General features: G+C 33.4%; 1 protein-coding gene, 1 non-coding gene and 1 pseudogene across 3 annotated transcripts in view; 2 read left to right on the forward strand and 1 right to left on the reverse strand.

Moving 5' to 3' along the window:
* LOC125599519 overlaps positions 1-8,739 on the forward strand; it is a 12,472-nt pseudogene extending 3,733 nt beyond the window's left edge. The window contains exon 1 of the transcript XR_007333259.1: positions 1-8,739. This exon is cut by the window's left edge and continues 3,733 nt beyond it. The product of XR_007333259.1 is annotated as a DNA-directed RNA polymerase subunit alpha-like (transcript).
* LOC125599518 (photosystem II CP47 reaction center protein) lies at positions 6,233-16,838 on the reverse strand. Its single transcript, XM_048772801.1, has 2 exons — positions 7,859-16,838; positions 6,233-7,079 (listed from the first exon to the last, which is right to left on the reverse strand). The coding sequence occupies exon 1, from the start codon at positions 10,346-10,348 to the stop codon at positions 8,822-8,824; it is 1,527 nt and encodes a 508-aa protein (XP_048628758.1). The 5' UTR covers positions 10,349-16,838; the 3' UTR covers positions 6,233-7,079; positions 7,859-8,821.
* Positions 16,532-16,605, forward strand: TRNAW-CCA. The gene has a single exon. It is a non-coding gene; the product is annotated as a tRNA-Trp (tRNA).
* Positions 16,839-17,875: the final 1,037 nt, after the last annotated feature.

Here is a 17,875-nt window from a genome sequence, read left to right on the forward strand (position 1 = left end):
AGCAATTCTATAAGGTTGAATAAACATTTCCATCAAAACTCCTTTGATATAATTGCTATGCTTAGTGTGTGACTCGTTGGTTTAGGGTTAGATTACGATAAAAAAAAAAAAGAACTTACCAACTAATAACTACAGCATTAATAAATAACCTAAGCAACTCATTGCTTCGCATTATCTGGATCCAAAAAATTAGTCAAGATATGATAGGCTGATCATATCATTGGAGCAACTGACTAAAAAAAAAGAATAAAGAAAGATGATTATTAAGTTATGAAAGGTAATCAAAAAGTATGCGGATAAATGGAAGGATGAAAGAAAGAGCGAAAAAATTGAATATTAATGATATATGATTCCAATTTGGAAAATCTATGAGGTCACTGTAAGAAAAGCAATGTAATAAAGCATCAATACAGATTCATTCATAATAATTAGATAAATAATAATAATTAGATAAATCTGTTCCGAAAACAAAAAATTAAGAGCCTTGAGACAATCAAAACTGAGAAAATTGCCTCAAAAAAAAAAGAAATTCAAAATTTCATGTAAAAGCTCCATTGTAGAATTCAGGCCTAATGATTAATCAAGAAGCGATGGGAACGACGGAACCCATGAATATATAGGATTCTAGTGAACAAGAAATCTTAGTAATTCATTGGACAGGATGGCGGAATAAACCAGAAACTTTATTATCTATTCTGATTTTGATTCTGAGACCTCGGGGGATAAACAGCAAACTTAAATAGATATTGAAAGAGTAAATATTCGCCGGCGAAAAATTGGTTTTTTTTTTTCAAATAAAAACAGTAATAAAAGATGAAAAAAACAATGAAAAAAAAATAAGGATTTGTTATAATATTCTAACTCTAATAAAAATTACATTTGTAATGATGATATTACGTTATTTTTAAATAAATCGAAATAAAATTGATCTTTGATTCTATTTCAAAAAAGACATACACAAATTTAGAAGAGATAAGATGAAATAAAAAAAAAATACCATGATTAATAGGATTAATCATTAACTACATCTATATCTTAATTAATCCTTTTATTCGCGAGGAGCTGGATGAGAAGAAACTCTCACGTCCAGTTCTGCAGTAGAGATGGAATTTCTCATTTAGAAAAAACCCATCAACTATAACCCAAAAAGAACCAAATTTCGTAAACAACATCGAGGAAGACTAAAAGGAATATCCTCTCGTGGGAATCGTATTTGTTTTGGCAGATATGCTCTTCAAACACTTGAACCCGCTTGGATTACATCTAGACAAATAGAAGCAGGGCGACGAGCAATGACACGAAATATACGACGTGGTGGAAAAATTTGGGTACGTATATTTCCAGACAAGCCAGTTACAGTAAGACCCGCGGAAACGCGTATGGGTTCTGGGAAAGGATCCCCAGAGTACTGGGTAGCTGTGGTTAAACCAGGTAAAATCCTTTATGAAATGGGTGGTGTACCAGAAAATATAGCCAGAAAAGCTATTTCAATCGCGGCATCAAAAATGCCTATAAAAACCCAATTCATTATTTCTGAATAGGAATATAGAATGAAAAAGCTAAATAACATTTAAGGATAAAAAGATTCTAAGTTTTTTTTGACAAACAATATTTTTTTTACTTCGTCCTTTGCACTAAAAGAAGAGATACAAAAATATGATTCAACCACAAACCTATTTGAATGTAGCAGACAACAGCGGGGCTCGAAAATTGATGTGTATTCGAATAATAGGAGCTAGTAATCGCCGCTATGCTCATATTGGTGACGTTATTGTTGCTGTAATCAAGGAAGCAATCCCAAATACTACTCTAGAAAGATCAGAAGTGGTCAGAGCTGTAATTGTACGTACTTGTAAAGAACTCAAACGTAAGAATGGGACGATAATACGATATGACGACAATGCCGCAGTTGTCATTGATCAAGAAGGAAATCCAAAAGGAACTCGCGTTTTTGGGGCGATCCCACGGGAATTGAGACAATTAAACTTTACTAAAATAGTTTCATTAGCTCCTGAAGTATTATAAGACCTAAATATCGATAGTTAATATAGGATAGGATTAAAAAAATGGTATTGAAATCAAATTAATTATAATTAATAGATTGTGTATCACGCATATACCCTTAATAATTTTATATATTAATAATTGAATTCATATATTAATATATAATTCGTCTCTATTTTTATATAAATAAAAGAAAAATAACATGTTGATTATATCAAAATTATAGAACAATTAAGGAATTTTAACTTATCATGGGGAAAGACACTATTGCTGATATAATAACCTCTATACGAAATGCTGACATGAATAGAAAAGGAACAGTTCGGATAGGATCGACTAACATCACCGAAAGCATTGTTAAAATACTTTTACGAGAGGGTTTTATCGAAAACGTAAGGAAACATCGCGAAAACAATCAATATTTTTTGATTTTAACCCTAAGACATAGACGAAATAAGAAAGAATCCTATAAAACGATTTTAAATTTAAAGAGAATAAGCCGACCGGGTCTACGAATCTATTCTAACTCTCAACGAATTCCACGAATTTTAGGCGGAATAGGAATTGTAATCCTTTCAACTTCTCAAGGTATAATGACAGATCGAGAAGCTCGACTAAAAAGAATCGGCGGAGAAATTTTGTGTTATATATGGTAATCCTTCTAATATCAAAATTGGATATCCGGAACTTAGCATTTGTGAAAAAAAAGGGGGGGGGTTGTGTAATACCACCCCTGCTAAAAAAGTTTAGAATTTTTTACCCCGAATGAAATTAAAGAAAAAAATGAATTAATGAAAGTTTTCTTTATGAATCACTTCCGAACGGTATGGTTCGATTTTGTTTAGATACTAAAGATTTTTTTTATTTTAGGTCATGCTTCTGAAAGGATTCGACATATTTTTGTATAGGTATACCTATAGGAGAAAAAGGGGGGTAAAAATTTTAGTAAGTTCTTAGGTATTAAGTTAATCGGGGAACAGCCACTTTCTAGACTCCATAACAAGGATTCAAATAAGTCAGTGGTTTTTTGAAATTCAACATTCCTTTCACGAAGATACAATTCAAGATTCAAAAATATCAAGAAACCTTTTTTTCGTCCAACAATAAGTATATTAAGAGAATTAAGGAATAACAACTATGAAAATAAGGGCTTCCGTTCGTAAAATTTGTGAAAAGTGTCGGCTAATCCGTAGGAGGGGACGAATTATAGTAATTTGTTCCAACCCGAGGCATAAACAAAGACAAGGATAATCTTACTAAAGGAAAAGGCACTTCCAAGGAGCTAGTAAAAAAAAGGTCCGTTTTGACATGAAATGGATATATCCATATATTTCTTGTGAAATGAAAAAATATGGCAAAACCTATATTAAGAATTGGTTCACGTAAAAATACCCGTAGTGGTTCACGTAAAAATGTACGTAGAATACCAAAGGGAGTTATTCATGTTCAAGCAAGTTTCAACAATACCATTGTGACCGTTACAGATGTACGGGGTCGGGTGATTTCTTGGTCCTCCGCGGGTACTTGTGGATTCAGGGGTACAAGAAGAGGAACACCTTTTGCTGCTCAAACCGCAGCAGGAAATGCTATTCGAGCAGTAGTGGATCAAGGTATGCAACGAGCTGAAGTAAGGATAAAAGGCCCTGGACTAGGAAGAGATGCAGCATTACGAGCTATTCGTAGAAGCGGTATACTTTTAAGTTTCGTACGAGATGTAACCCCTATGCCACATAATGGTTGTAGACCCCCTAAAAAACGACGTGTATAGAACTAAATAAAGGCTGAAAGGGTTTCAAGAGAAATAAATGATTCAATGATCTGATCAAATAAAATTACTATGGTTCGAGAGAAAGTCAAAGTATCTACTCGGACACTACAGTGGAAGTGTGTTGAATCAAGAAGAGACAGTAAGCGTCTTTATTATGGACGCTTTATTCTGTCTCCACTTATGAAAGGTCAAGCCGACACAATAGGCATTGCGATGCGAAGAGCTTTACTTGGCGAAATAGAAGGAACATGTATTACACGTGCAAAATCTGAGAACATACCACATGACTATTCTAACATAGTCGGTATTCAAGAATCAGTACATGAAATTTTAATGAATTTGAACGAGATTGTATTAAAAAGTAATCTATATGGAACGCGCAACGCGCTTATTTGTGTCCAAGGTCCCGGATATATAACTGCTCGAGACATAGTTTTACCGCCCTCTGTGGAAATCGTTGATAATACACAGCATATAGCTACCTTAACGGAACCAATAAATTTGTGTATTGGATTAAAAATCGAGAGGAATCGCGGATATAGTTTAAAAATGTCAAATAACTTTGAAGACCGAAGTTATCCTATAGATGCTGTATTCATGCCTGTTCAAAATGCGAATCATAGTATTCATTCTTATGGGAATGGGAATGAAAAACAAGAGATTCTTTTTCTAGAAATATGGACAAATGGAAGTTTAACTCCTAAAGAAGCACTTCATGAAGCCTCCCGGAATTTGATTAATTTATTTATTCCTTTTCTACATGTAGAAGAAGAAACGTTCTATTTAGAGAACAATCAACATCAAGTTACTTTACCCCTTTTTCCTTTTCATAATAGATTAGTTAACCTAAGAAAAAAAAAAAAGAACTAGCGTTTCAATATATTTTTATTGACCAATTAGAATTGCCTCCCAGAATCTATAATTGTCTCAAAAAGTCCAATATACATACATTATTGGATCTTTTGAATAACAGTCAAGAAGACCTTATCAAAATGGAACATTTTCACATAGAAGATGTAAAAAAGATATTAGACATTTTAGAAAAAAAATAAAAAAAGCATTAAAAAAAATTTGACTAAAAAGTCAATTTAAAATTGAAATGGATTTTAAACCTTCAACGTAATTTCGATTTTCCAGTCAAACCTATTTTACTTAATAAAATTAATTTAGATATGTATCTAGGGAGAATTCATTTTGAAATGACTACTCCCTAGATACCCACGCCTTTTATTTTACAATTGAATAAATTTAATTAAAAAAGACCTAAAGTTAGAGATTTATCAATTGGTAATGTTGCTCCAATACCTAACCACAGGGCCACCACGGTGCCAATCAAAAAGACGGTTGTCGCGACTGGACGACGAAATGGATTTTGGAACTTATTAACATTTTCCAAAAAGGGTACGGTTAATAATCCCGCCGGTACTGAAGCCATTAAAAGAACACCCAATAATTTGTTAGGCACTGTACGAAGTATTTGAAATACAGGAAAGAAATACCATTCAGGTAATATTTCCAAAGGAGTTGCAAAAGGATCCGCAGGTTCACCAATCATTGATGGTTCTAAAACCGCTAAGCCTACGTTACAGGCAATGGTACCAAGAATGACTACTGGAAAAATATATAAAAGATCATTGGGCCATGCGGGCTCTCCGTAATAATTATGACCCATACCTTTAGCTAATTTAGCTCGTAATACAGGATCATTCAAATCTGGTTTTTTTGTTATTGGGATAGGTGAATTCTTATGGATCCATCCCCCGAGGGAACCGGACATGATAATTTTTCATCATCCGGCTCGAGCAAGAATTAACCAAACTAAATTAATACATACAAAAAATATATATGTTATCCACAAGTATTTAATATGTAAAAAAAGAATTATCCGATTCCAAAGTTATTGCAACTAAAGATTACCATAAATTCCATTCTTACAGGTAAATGCTCAACACCCACGTAAGCTTAAAAGTTGATCATGATTAAGTGCTTTCTGGATCGTCTCATACCTTATCAATTAATCCTTAATCTCAAAAATTATATCGAGATTTTTCAAATACAAAGGATTTACTTGTTACTAATGAAGTCTACCCTCTACTCTTCATTAGATCCTGTATTCACTCCGATAGTATCAGAAATCGAGTCGATGCAGAGGAAATGAATGCATTTACATACTATTAATTTTTTATTTTTTTAGCTCTTTTTTAGTAAAAAATAGCTAAAAACATAATCCTGATTATGTTCCATCCCTTAATCTCCTGGATTTTTGGATTTTACGGAGCCCACTCATCCACGACATCGTCGGGTATTATGATCATAGAAAAGATTCTCTTCAAGTGAACCAGCCTATCCCCTGTATGGGGCTTACACAGTGGTTGGAACAAAGACACATTTGGTTGTGAATTCCAATGTAGCAGATAAAGTCATATTTCTGCACGGCCCGATCAATAGTTCAAGTCACACACTCCCATAATCCATTTTCTCTTCATAGAATTCCCTTCAACTTTTTATGTCAAAAAAATAATACAATATTGTGGAGTTGAAGGGAAATATCCAAATACATGTCTTATTTTTTTAATAATCCATATTTATAGCAATAAAATACGATTGTTCCTTCACCAAGTAATAAGATAAATTAGTAATTAAAAATATCTAGAATCTATATTATTTATAAGGGACCAGAAATACCTTGCTTACGTATCATTAAGAAATGCATTAACATAAATACAGCCGTAAGAAGAGGTAATACAAAAGTGTGTAAACTATAAAAACGAGTCAAAGTGGATTGTCCAACACTAGCACTTCCGCGTAATAATTCTACAAGAGGCGATCCTATTACCGGAATAGCGTCAGGTACACCTGTTACAATTTTGACTGCCCAATAGCCAATTTGATCCCAAGGTAAAGAATAACCTGTTACACCAAAAGATGCGGTCAATACACCCAGAACCACACCAGTAACCCAAGTTAATTCGCGAGGTTTTTTAAAACCACCGGTGAGGTATACACGAAATACGTGCAGGATCATCATTAGGACCATCATACTTGCCGACCATCGATGAACTGATCGGATTAACCAACCAAAGTTAGCTTCAGTCATTATATATTGAACAGAAGCAAAAGCCTCAGTAACAGTTGGACGGTAATAAAAAGTCATAGCAAATCCCGTAGCTACTTGTACTAAAAAACAAGTAAGGGTAATTCCTCCTAGACAATAAAATATGTTGACATGCGGAGGAACATATTTACTAGTTATATCGTCTGCAATCGCTTGAATCTCAAGACGTTCTTCGAACCAATCATAAACTTTATTGAGATAGGTAAACCAAGGTTCCTCCCCCTCCAAGAACTGTATATGAGAATTTCATCTCGTACAGCTCAAACAAAAAAAAGACCCAAATACTGATTGAAACGGATATGGAATATAAAGTTTTAAACTTCTCTCTCATTCAATATTATTTAAGAGTCAAAATGCGAAAGCTCTTCTTTGTGGTTAAATGCCAAAAACTCAAGTCAGCTCATACGTCTTTATGTTGTGTTGATCGTTACAGGCCTCTTGAATCTTCTAGATTACCTACCGTTATTGTCTTTTTTAGTTGGTATTTGTATGGAATGGGAATACGGATTTCTTCTTGTTTTCTTTATTATTGATAGGAATTTTCTTGTTAAGACCCTACTTATTAATTGAAACCTCAGATTCATACGAAAACCACGATAATTCAATGAAACCTTCAAAGTCCAAAGTTCACTGAGTGAGAACCATTGGATCATCACTTATTCAATAAAAAAAAAAGAGCTATAATGATTAAAAACATAAAATACAAAGAAGCGTTTGTCCTTTGATCTAAATAAGAGTTTAAAAGCAGAAAAAAATTGATTTATGAAAATTTATAAGATAGAACGGAAAGAAGTCCGGCTACGAGGTCTAAGTATTAAGTATGAATCATAGTTCGAAAACTTTGTGATCTATTTGATCTATTTCGTGCTCCAGATACTCGAATGAATATCCGACGAAATAAAACCATCTTGATAAAGATGACAGACCCCCTTCTCTGTACTATCCATAGGGTCAATTCTAACAAGTCACACACTCATATTCCGGAAATATACAATGCAGAAAAAAATTTCGCGGTCGAACTACCAAAGGAGAATAGGTGCAAAATTTTAGACCTACATACTTTACTTTTTTGTATCGAACAAAAAGCTAGCACTTCAAGATTCTTCTCAGTCTAATTCATTGAAATTCCATCCAGTAGAACAGAGGAATTATAAATCTCCAAAATAATAGATAGGAATACCGCAAATAGTGCCATTGCAACACCCATCAAAGGGGTCGTTCCCCATCCAGGAGCTACTTTACCATATTCAGAATTCAACGGTTTCAATAACTTCCCTACAGTAGTGCTTCTTGGACCAGATCTAGAACTATCTTCAACAGTTTGTGTAGCCATAAATCTTATTTTGTATTCATTACGATCTGTTGACTTTGTATACCATTCCGTTGTAAATAAACGATCTTAGCATAGATCCATTGTGGTCTTTCAATTATATAATAATGGAAACAGCAACTCTAGTCGCCATCTTTATATCTGGGTTACTTGTAAGTTTTACTGGGTATGCTCTATATACTGCCTTTGGGCAACCCTCTCAACAACTAAGAGATCCATTCGAGGAACACGGGGACTAGTTGACGTAATCAGCCTCCAAATAGTTGGAGGCTGATTACGTCAATGAAGAGAATGAAAAATTATTTCATTTTTTAGTTGAAATTGTAGGCGGTTCCCGAAAAAAAATAGCGAAAAAAATGATCCCTAAAGTCGATACTAAGAGAAATGTATAAACCAATGCTTCCATAAATTTGATCGTGGTTTACAATTATAGCTTTCATACCTGTTTTGTTTATGTTTACTGAAGGAGTATACCTCCGGATAAAGAACAAAAAAGAGTCAAAGAAACGGCAGCGATTTAAATCAAGATTCCTACAGTACCCTACCTATTAAATGAAATCAAAAAAATCGCAAACAGAAACTAAAAGAAAAAAGCAATGTTGCATCAGACTGCTTGTCTTTTTGTAGTTGGATCTCCAAGTTTTTGGAATGCCCCAAATTCCACCTGAGCATCCAAATCTGGATCAATACCAGCAAAAACATCTCTGAAGAGGGTTCTAGAACCATGCCAAATGTGTCCAAAGAAGAAAAGTAGAGCAAACGAAGCATGCCCAAAAGTAAACCAACCTCTTGGACTGCTACGAAAAACACCATCGGATTTCAAAGTAGCACGATCTAATTCAAAAATCTCACCCAATTGAGCCCGTCTAGCATATTTTTTCACAGTTGCGGGATCACTATAACTTACTCCATTGAGTTCACCACCATAAAACTCAACAGTTACACCTACTTGTTCGACACTATATTTAGATTCTGCCCTTCTAAACGGGACGTCGGCTCTAACAATTCCGTCTCCGTCTACCAAAACAACCGGAAATGTTTCAAAAAAAGTAGGCATACGGCGTACAAAAAGTTCACGCCCTTCTTTATTTCTAAAGACGGGGTGTCCTAACCATCCAACAGCTATTCCATCCCCATTGTCCATTGAACCCGCTCGGAATAATCCCCCTTTTGCTGGATTATTACCAATATAATCATAAAAAGCTAATTTTTCAGGAATTTTAGACCAAGCTTCTGATACACTTTGATTTTCAGCTAGTCCGGCACTAACTCTTCGATATATTTCTTGTTGAAAGTATCCCTGATCCCATTGATAACGAGTAGGACCAAATAATTCGATGGGAGTAGTTGCAGAACCATACCACATAGTTCCAGCAACAATAAAAGCTGCAAAAAAGACAGCAGCAATACTACTGGAAAGGACGGTTTCAATATTTCCCATACGTAATCCTTTGTATAGACGTTGAGGCGGACGAACACTAAGATGGAATAAGCCCGCTAATATACCCAACGTCCCTGCTGCAATATGATGAGAGGCTATTCCTCCCGGAACAAAAGGGTCAAAACCCTCCACGCCCCACGCCGGATTTACGGGTTGGACCTTTCCGGTTAGTCCATAAGGGTCGGATACCCATATTCCAGGACCATATAATCCTGTTACATGAAATGCGCCAAAACCAAAGCAAGCCACTCCTGAAAGAAATAAATGAATTCCAAAAATCTTGGGCAAATCCAAAGAAGGTTTTCCTGTACGTTCATCACAAAAAATTTCTAGATCCCAATATACCCAATGCCAAATAGCTGCCAAGAAGCACAAGCCAGAAAACACGATATGTGCTGCGGCTACCCCTTCGTAACTCCAAAGACCCGGATTCGTTATAGTCCCTCCTGTAATATTCCAACCGCCCCATGAATTGGTTATTCCTAAACGAGTCATGAAAGGTATAACGAACATACCTTGTCTCCACATTGGATCAAGAACAGGGTCGGAGGGATCAAAAACAGCTAATTCATATAGAGCCATGGAACCGGCCCAACCAGCAACCAGAGCAGTATGCATTATATGAACCGAAAGCAAACGACCGGGATCATTCAATACAACAGTATGAACACGATACCAAGGCAAACCCATGGAAATACCCCTTTATCAATGAAAAATAGACACTATGTAACTTTATTGCATTGGAAAAAACTATGTTACGGACCCCCCCTTTTTAGGTAATTATTTCGGAGAAAGGATTAATATTTGTTCTATTCTGTTAGTAATAATGGAACAATTCGATTCATAGGAAAAAAGGGAAGCGGATCTATTCTATATCCGATAAGTACCAATACGCAATGGGGGTGAATCCTATGTTATATGAACCAAGATAGCTATTGTTGTTCAGAAGCCCGTTCGTAAAAAGTTTCCTTTAATTTTTATTCATTCTCTCTTACTTTACTTTTATTTTATATTTTATTTTAGCTTATTCAACTTCTGTATTAAATATGATTAATTTAAATATGATTAATATTAATAAAGTAGGAAAAAAGGATAATATGATAAAAAAAAATGAAACCCCAGTCTTACGTTTCCACATCAAAGTGAAATAGAGAACTTCATTCTCTTTTTTTTTCATTTCATGCCTATTGGCGTTCCAAAAGTACCTTTTCGAAGTCCTGGAGAAGGAGATACATCTTGGGTTGACATATAGTGCGACTTGTCAGATATATTGGGCTATATGGGATTTCCCCATTTTCTCCCTCGATCGAGATATCCTCTGTTTCGCTCAAAAAGATTGATTGAATTATCAAAAATTTGTAACGCGAAGCGCAAAAAATAAATTAGAATTAAATGCAGGGAGTATTTAGATTGATATTAGATTATCAAAAATTTTTTATGGTTTACGTGATCGGACTAATAAAATTAAGTATCCAGGCTCCGTTTAGCAAAAATCCAATTGATAATTAATATATAATATTTTTATAATTACTACTTAATATGATATGAATATGATATCAAAATTATGATAAAAATTCTATTAAAAAATAAAAAAAATACAAAAAATTGAAACAGGGTGATCTAAAACTGTTGATCAAATAAAATAATATAATTAAAAATTTATTGACTATTTGACAGAAGACATGTGAAAGAAATGAATTGAAAAAAAAAGAAGGAGTAGTAAAAAAAAAAAAGACGCGGTATTTGGTTCATTTGTCCTATATGTGCAAATCAAAATCGGGCAAATTTTTCCTTTTACTCGGAGTAGAGCATAAACCTAAAAAAACGGAATAAAAAAAGGAAGAAGCCCATTCAGGAACAAGAAAAAACCATCCCCATTTCAACTGAATCTCGATGAAAAAAAAATATCAATGAATCAAGTTAGTCTGACAGGCCTAATCAATCGTTTTATTATTTTATTATTAGGATTATAATATCTAATAAATAAAAGGGGCCAAAACTTATTTATTTTTTCTTTTACTTTTAAAAGGGAAGCAAGCCCTTCCCTTATTAAGTTAGAAAGAAAAGCCTTCTCTGAAAAAAAAGGGGGGGTTGGAATCGACACATTGATTTTTTAACAATTTTTGTTGAACCGTATGCATCAAAAGGTGCCTGTACGGCTCCTAAGGAATAAAATTTTATCCTAATCAACCGACTTTATCGAGAAAGATTGTTTTTTTTAGGCCAAGAGGTTGATACCGAAATCTCGAATCAACTTATTAGTCTTATGATATATCTCAGTATAGAAAAGGATACCAAAGATCTTTATTTGTTTATAAACTCTCCTGGTGGATGGGTAATATCTGGAATGGCTATTTATGATACTATGCAATTTGTGCGACCCGATGTACAGACAATATGCATGGGATTGGCCGCTTCAATAGCATCCTTTATCCTAGTCGGAGGAGAAATTACCAAACGTATAGCATTCCCTCACGCTTGGCGCCAATGAGTTTTTTTATTTTAGAGAAAAAATACTATGCCTTCGCCCTCGGAAATATGAATTAGTTAAGTAATAATAGCATGGCACTTCGAATTCGATATGAAATTTTTTAGATTAAAAAAATTAGATTATATATTGAAAGAGTAGTATGGGATAAGAAAGGGGTATTTAAAATGATATCTTCCCTATTCGGGCACATCCCAGCGTCACAAACTTTGTTTTCACACCGGAAGCTTATTTACAAAAACAAAAAAAAAGACACTTTGGGATTGCTGAATCATAGACGGATCAAAAAAAATGATATATAAAGCAACGGAACCATCATAGTATTTTTTTAACTCCTACAAAACAAAAAAGGATGGTAATTGGATCATTTATGGATCCGCGTATAATAGAACCTATATTTTGTTTTCTTTCGCCGAAAGGAAAGGTCAAAAACGTAAATTCCATTCTAGAGCCGTATGCAACGCACAAAAAAAGCCTGTACGGTTATTCAAATTTCTCTGTTTTTTTGGTTATCTCGCCTCATTCTGCGAAATAGAAAAAGCTTTTCTATTATATCATCAGGGTAATGATCCATCAACCCGCTAGTTCGTTTTATGAGGCACAAACGGGAGAAGTTATCTTGGAAGCGGAAGAACTACTAAAACTTCGCGAAACCATCACAAGGGTTTATGTACAAAGAACGGGCAAACCTATATGGGTTGTATCCGAAGACATGGAAAGGGATGTTTTTATGTCAGCAACAGAAGCCCAAGCTCATGGCATTGTTGATCTTGTAGCGGTTCAATAAAAATAGGAGCGATTTCATGCAAATCTACCACTGCTAATTTTATATCTTTTTAGATTAAAGGTTTAGTTTCATATTCTCTTCAATATATTTTTTTTATATTGAAGAGAATCTTGAAGAGAAGTAATTCAGAATTAGCCGGTTAGAACCCATCTAAACCAGCCCATTATTTATATGATTCCGTATGCCAACCATTAAACAACTTATTAGAAATACAAGACAGCCAATCCGAAATGTCACAAAATCCCCAGCGCTTCGGGGATGCCCTCAGCGACGAGGAACATGTACTCGGGTGTATGTGCGACTCGTTTAGATCATAGACTGAAACACAAAAAGGAAATTCTTTTTGAAATATCAAGGATCAGTACCTGTTAATAAAATAGAATGGAGGAACTCGATTCATTATTTCAAAAAGATAGATCATTCATATCTTCTATTGTGTCTGAAACTTATGGTTTACATTGGTGCAAATCCAATCAACTCCATTTTTTAGAAAACCCCCAATGATAACAAATGGTTATCAATTAAGCGGGGGAAATCCCATTTTTTATTAAAAAGATTCCACTCTTGAAAGAAAAAACGGACTAACAGGGTAAATGACCAAATCAATTTTAAAATAAAATACCGTTACTGTATAAAGTGGATCTCATTGTGAAAGATCTATTACTGGAATATTAATGGGGTAGAGCCAAAGAATGTGAATTGTACAAGTTACCAATAGTATTGATTAATTAAAAGAAGGAGCTCCGGTGTATAGAGAGGACCTCACCGTTTTAGAAGTAACCATAGAAACGAAGGAACCCACTATTTATCCATTTCTATTTACTACTTTTTGTAGTTATTCTATTTTTTTTATATCAAGTACCAAGGCAATTTATCCTTTCAAAGCAAAGGAAAATACCTAGCCAAAAATAGTGGTGGGGAAGGTTAGAGTAGCAAAAGCCATTGGAATTTTTTTTTATACATTGGAATAATTCGTTTGGTTATTAATGACTAGTAAAGGGGAAAAGAATAACTAAAACTAAAAAAAGAATTAGTTATTCATCAAAGTTTGATTTATTCAATGACTAGAATTAAACGCGGATATATAGCTCGGAGGCGTAGAACAAAACTTCGTTTATTTGCATCAAGCTTTCAAGGGGCTCATTCACGACTTACACGAACTATGACTCAACAGAGAATAAGAGCTTTAGTTTCGGCTCGTCGGGATAGGGGTAAAAGAAAAAGAGATTTTCGTCGTTTATGGATCACTCGAATAAATGCCGTAATTCACGAAACGGAGGTATTCTATAGTTATAACCGATTCATACACAATCTGTACAAGAAGCAATTACTTCTTAATCGAAAAATACTTGCACAAATAGCTCTATTAAATAGGAGTTGTCTTTATACGATTTCAAATGAGATCAAAAAATGAGGGGATTGGAAGAAATCCACTAAAATATTTGAAATAGAGTTCTTAAGTAGAATAAGCTCGGGGAGGGTAGAGTAGAAATTAGTATTATAAAAAAAGTCGTCAAAACAAAACGAGGGTATATAGTCGCTAAAAAAAGACTTATTCTTTTTCTTTTCGACGATTCTTTTCTTTTTTTTTTTTTTTTATGACAGAAACAGACGTAACAATCAAATTTTGATTCTTGATTGGATTTGTCGAACAAAATATTAACCTCTTTTTTAATTCCTTCAGATTAGTTATTCAATTGAAGAATAAGTCTATTTTTTTCTGGTTCTAAGGCTAGTAGTTCTAGGGGTCGACTCACTTCTTTCAAATTGTTTCTGATTATTAAGAAAAGGTAACAAAGATAAAATACGAGCTTGTTTTATAGCAATAGTAATTAATCGTTGTTGTTTTAAAGTTACTCTATTCACCCGTCTAGATAATATTTTTCCTTGTTCACTAATAAATCGACTAATTAAACTCATGTTTCTATAATCAATTCGATCCCCCGATTGGATCGGGGGCAAACGCCGACGAAAAGATCGCTTGGATTTAGTAAAAGGTCGCTTAGATTTATTCATAATTTTTTATTCCTTACCTATAAAATCCTATTTTTGATCGGATCAAAATAAAAACGATTGCTATTTCTATATAGGATAGAGTTTCTATATAGAATTAAGAATATAGGATTTGATTTCTTTCTATTATTTTATTTGTTTATATTTATATATATGTAATAATACGTAGATACTCTCATTATTCCTGTTCTTAAAATAAAATTTGACATACAAGCACTCAATTTTATCTATTTCTTAATTTCCCCATGAATTGTATGTTTATAACAATAGGGACAGAATTTTCTCAATTCCAATCGACTAGGAGTGTTATGCCGATTCTTTTGAGTAATATATCTGGAAATTCCAGCCGATTCTTTCTTAATATCATTTCGAACACAACTGGTACATTCCAAAATAATTGTTACTCGAACATCTTTACCTTTGGCCATGAAACCTCCTTTGGATTTATGATTCACCCCCAATCTTCTATTTTAATTTTAGGGTCCATAAAGAACAAGAACAAAAAAAATAGAAGCTGTTAATTAACTCAAAAAAATGTCTTAAATATTTCGTTGCAATGAATATTAATTAGTAATTAAATAAAAAGAAAATAATAAGTAATATAATGATTTTTTGAAAACTATATTTCAAATCTTTGTACAGTATTTTTTTTAAGTATCTCGTAGGATACTCTTTCCCTAGCAACACTTTTTTTTTAATTGGATCCTGAACCCTCGTTTTTATGACCTTTCGGCCCCCCTTTTTTTTTTCTAATTCTTTTTTTAGAATTAGAAAAAAAAGGGGGGGTTATTCCCCGATCGTTGATCGTATCTCTAAATTTTTTTATCCTTTCTGATGTTAATAACTAGAATTAAAAAAAGGGAAATGTTAATGCATCTGGAAATAAACGATTAATCTCTATTAATAAACCTGCTAACGAAACGAACCATAGAGTACTTAGTACCGGTGCTACGGAAAGATATGTTTTTAGATCTCGCATTTGAAATCCTCCTTCTTTCTTCTTTATTGTATTACAATATATATAGTAATATATATAACTATAGATGTACATGTAGTTAAGAAGTTCTTGTATTTGTATATGTAACCCCCCATTTTCAAAATTAGAATTGAAATATTGTCTACTAGAACGATCTTATAGATTCCATTTTCAAATGGAAACGCCTTTTTATGTAAATTTGAAATTGATAGGATTTGCCTAAAAAAAGTAATTTTTTTAATTATACTTATATATATGTTTGTTATCTGATATGAAACAAAAAAAAAAGAAGGATGTGGAAAACAAGATAGGAATTGTTTACAATGACACTGTAAACCAATCGAAAGGGATGTAGCGCAGCTTGGTAGCGCGTTTGTTTTGGGTACAAAATGTCACGGGTTCAAATCCTGTCATCCCTACCTAATTACTGCTCAGAAGAGCAGTAACGAGGAATCCATTTTAGATTTATCTTTTTTTAATAAAATTGGACATACATATAATTCTGAATTTTATGATATACTATGATATAGTATATACGTACAAAATCGATTCGAGTTAAAGAATGTCCTCTTTCTAGCCTTTTCGTTTTTTTTATAAAAAACAAGAAAAGCGCTCTTAGTTCAGTTCGGTAGAACGTGGGTCTCCAAAACCCAATGTCGTAGGTTCAAATCCTACAGAGCGTGATGTCACTCTTGTTTATTAGATTGTGTCAAAATTCCACTGTTCGCAAATAATTGAGCAGCAATCTGAATTCGACCTCCCGCATATGAAAGCAAGAAGGAGGTCAGTCAAAAAAAAGAGATGTTAATTAATCAAAAGTCCAACTGATCACCACGTCTGTATTGTAAATAAGCAGTTACGAATAATCCAGCCAAAGTAATAGGAATTAGACCTAAGACGATTTCCAATTAAAAAACTTCATAAAGGGAATTTGGTTTCTTTTTGATCTATAAACTCATTGGGGAAATCTATTGACGGGTTCTTAATAAATCTATCTCGAGTGAATGTTGGATTTTTCCCATGTGTATTTCTAACAAAGCATTTTATTTTTGTAGTGGATACTGTGCCTAGTTTTTGACTGAGGTTAACTAAGGGACCTGTGTGACAATTGCCGAGGGTCAGAGTAATGAATCTCAATGAACAAGTTTGGTATAACCGGTAGGAACTATCCCGAATGCTAATGTAAAGGTGCATATAAATCTTTTTTATTTGCATACACAAAAGATTCATTCATTATTTCAAATAAGCGATTTTTCTTAAGAACCAATAAAATATAACTTGAGGTTCTAGTTAAGCTGCTAGTAGAAACCGAAATAACTAGTTATTGGCATGAAGGGCTCACTAAATATGTTTTTTTATACATATGTTCTAAAGTACTCTCCATTTTCAATATCGTGATTGCCGGTTGGAAGGAATGTTTGGATCAGTTAAATAAAATCTCTAAAAGAATAAATGGGAGATTCTATTTTAATTCAGGTTAGAGAAAAAAAAAGAATCAAATTCTTTTATAAAAGTTTTAAGTGAAGAAAAAAAAAGATCTATGTTTTTTAACGAAGAATAATCAAGGAGTTATTTAAAACGATTAGCATAAAACAAGAAAAAAGGAGTAAAGAAGAATGAAAGAGTTTTTCATGAATCGATGGAAGAAAGAGAATGAAGGAGAGATGAAAAGACGAAAAATTTTTTTTTTTTTTTTTTTACCGAAATGAGATAACTCATAATTTTCAACAACACAATTGATTGATTAGTTAATCTATAGATTTTAAAAAATTTTTTTATTGAAACTTCGGGAAGTACTTTAGAACATATGTATAAAAACATATTTTTATTGAGTCCCTTCATGCCTACTATAACTAGTTATTTCGGTTTTACTACTAGCAGCTTTAACTATAACCTCAGTTCTATTTATTGGTCTAAGCAAATACGACTTATTTGAAATTATTGAATGAATCT

This window comes from Brassica napus, unplaced genomic scaffold, assembly GCF_020379485.1.
Source record: "Brassica napus cultivar Da-Ae unplaced genomic scaffold, Da-Ae ScsIHWf_1884;HRSCAF=2527, whole genome shotgun sequence".
NCBI lineage: Eukaryota > Viridiplantae > Streptophyta > Magnoliopsida > Brassicales > Brassicaceae > Brassica > Brassica napus.

Coding starts and splice junctions, on each gene's coding strand:
- LOC125599518 (XM_048772801.1), bottom strand. CDS start 10,348: ATGGGTTTGCCTTGGTATCGTGTTCATACTGTTGTATTGAATGATCCC.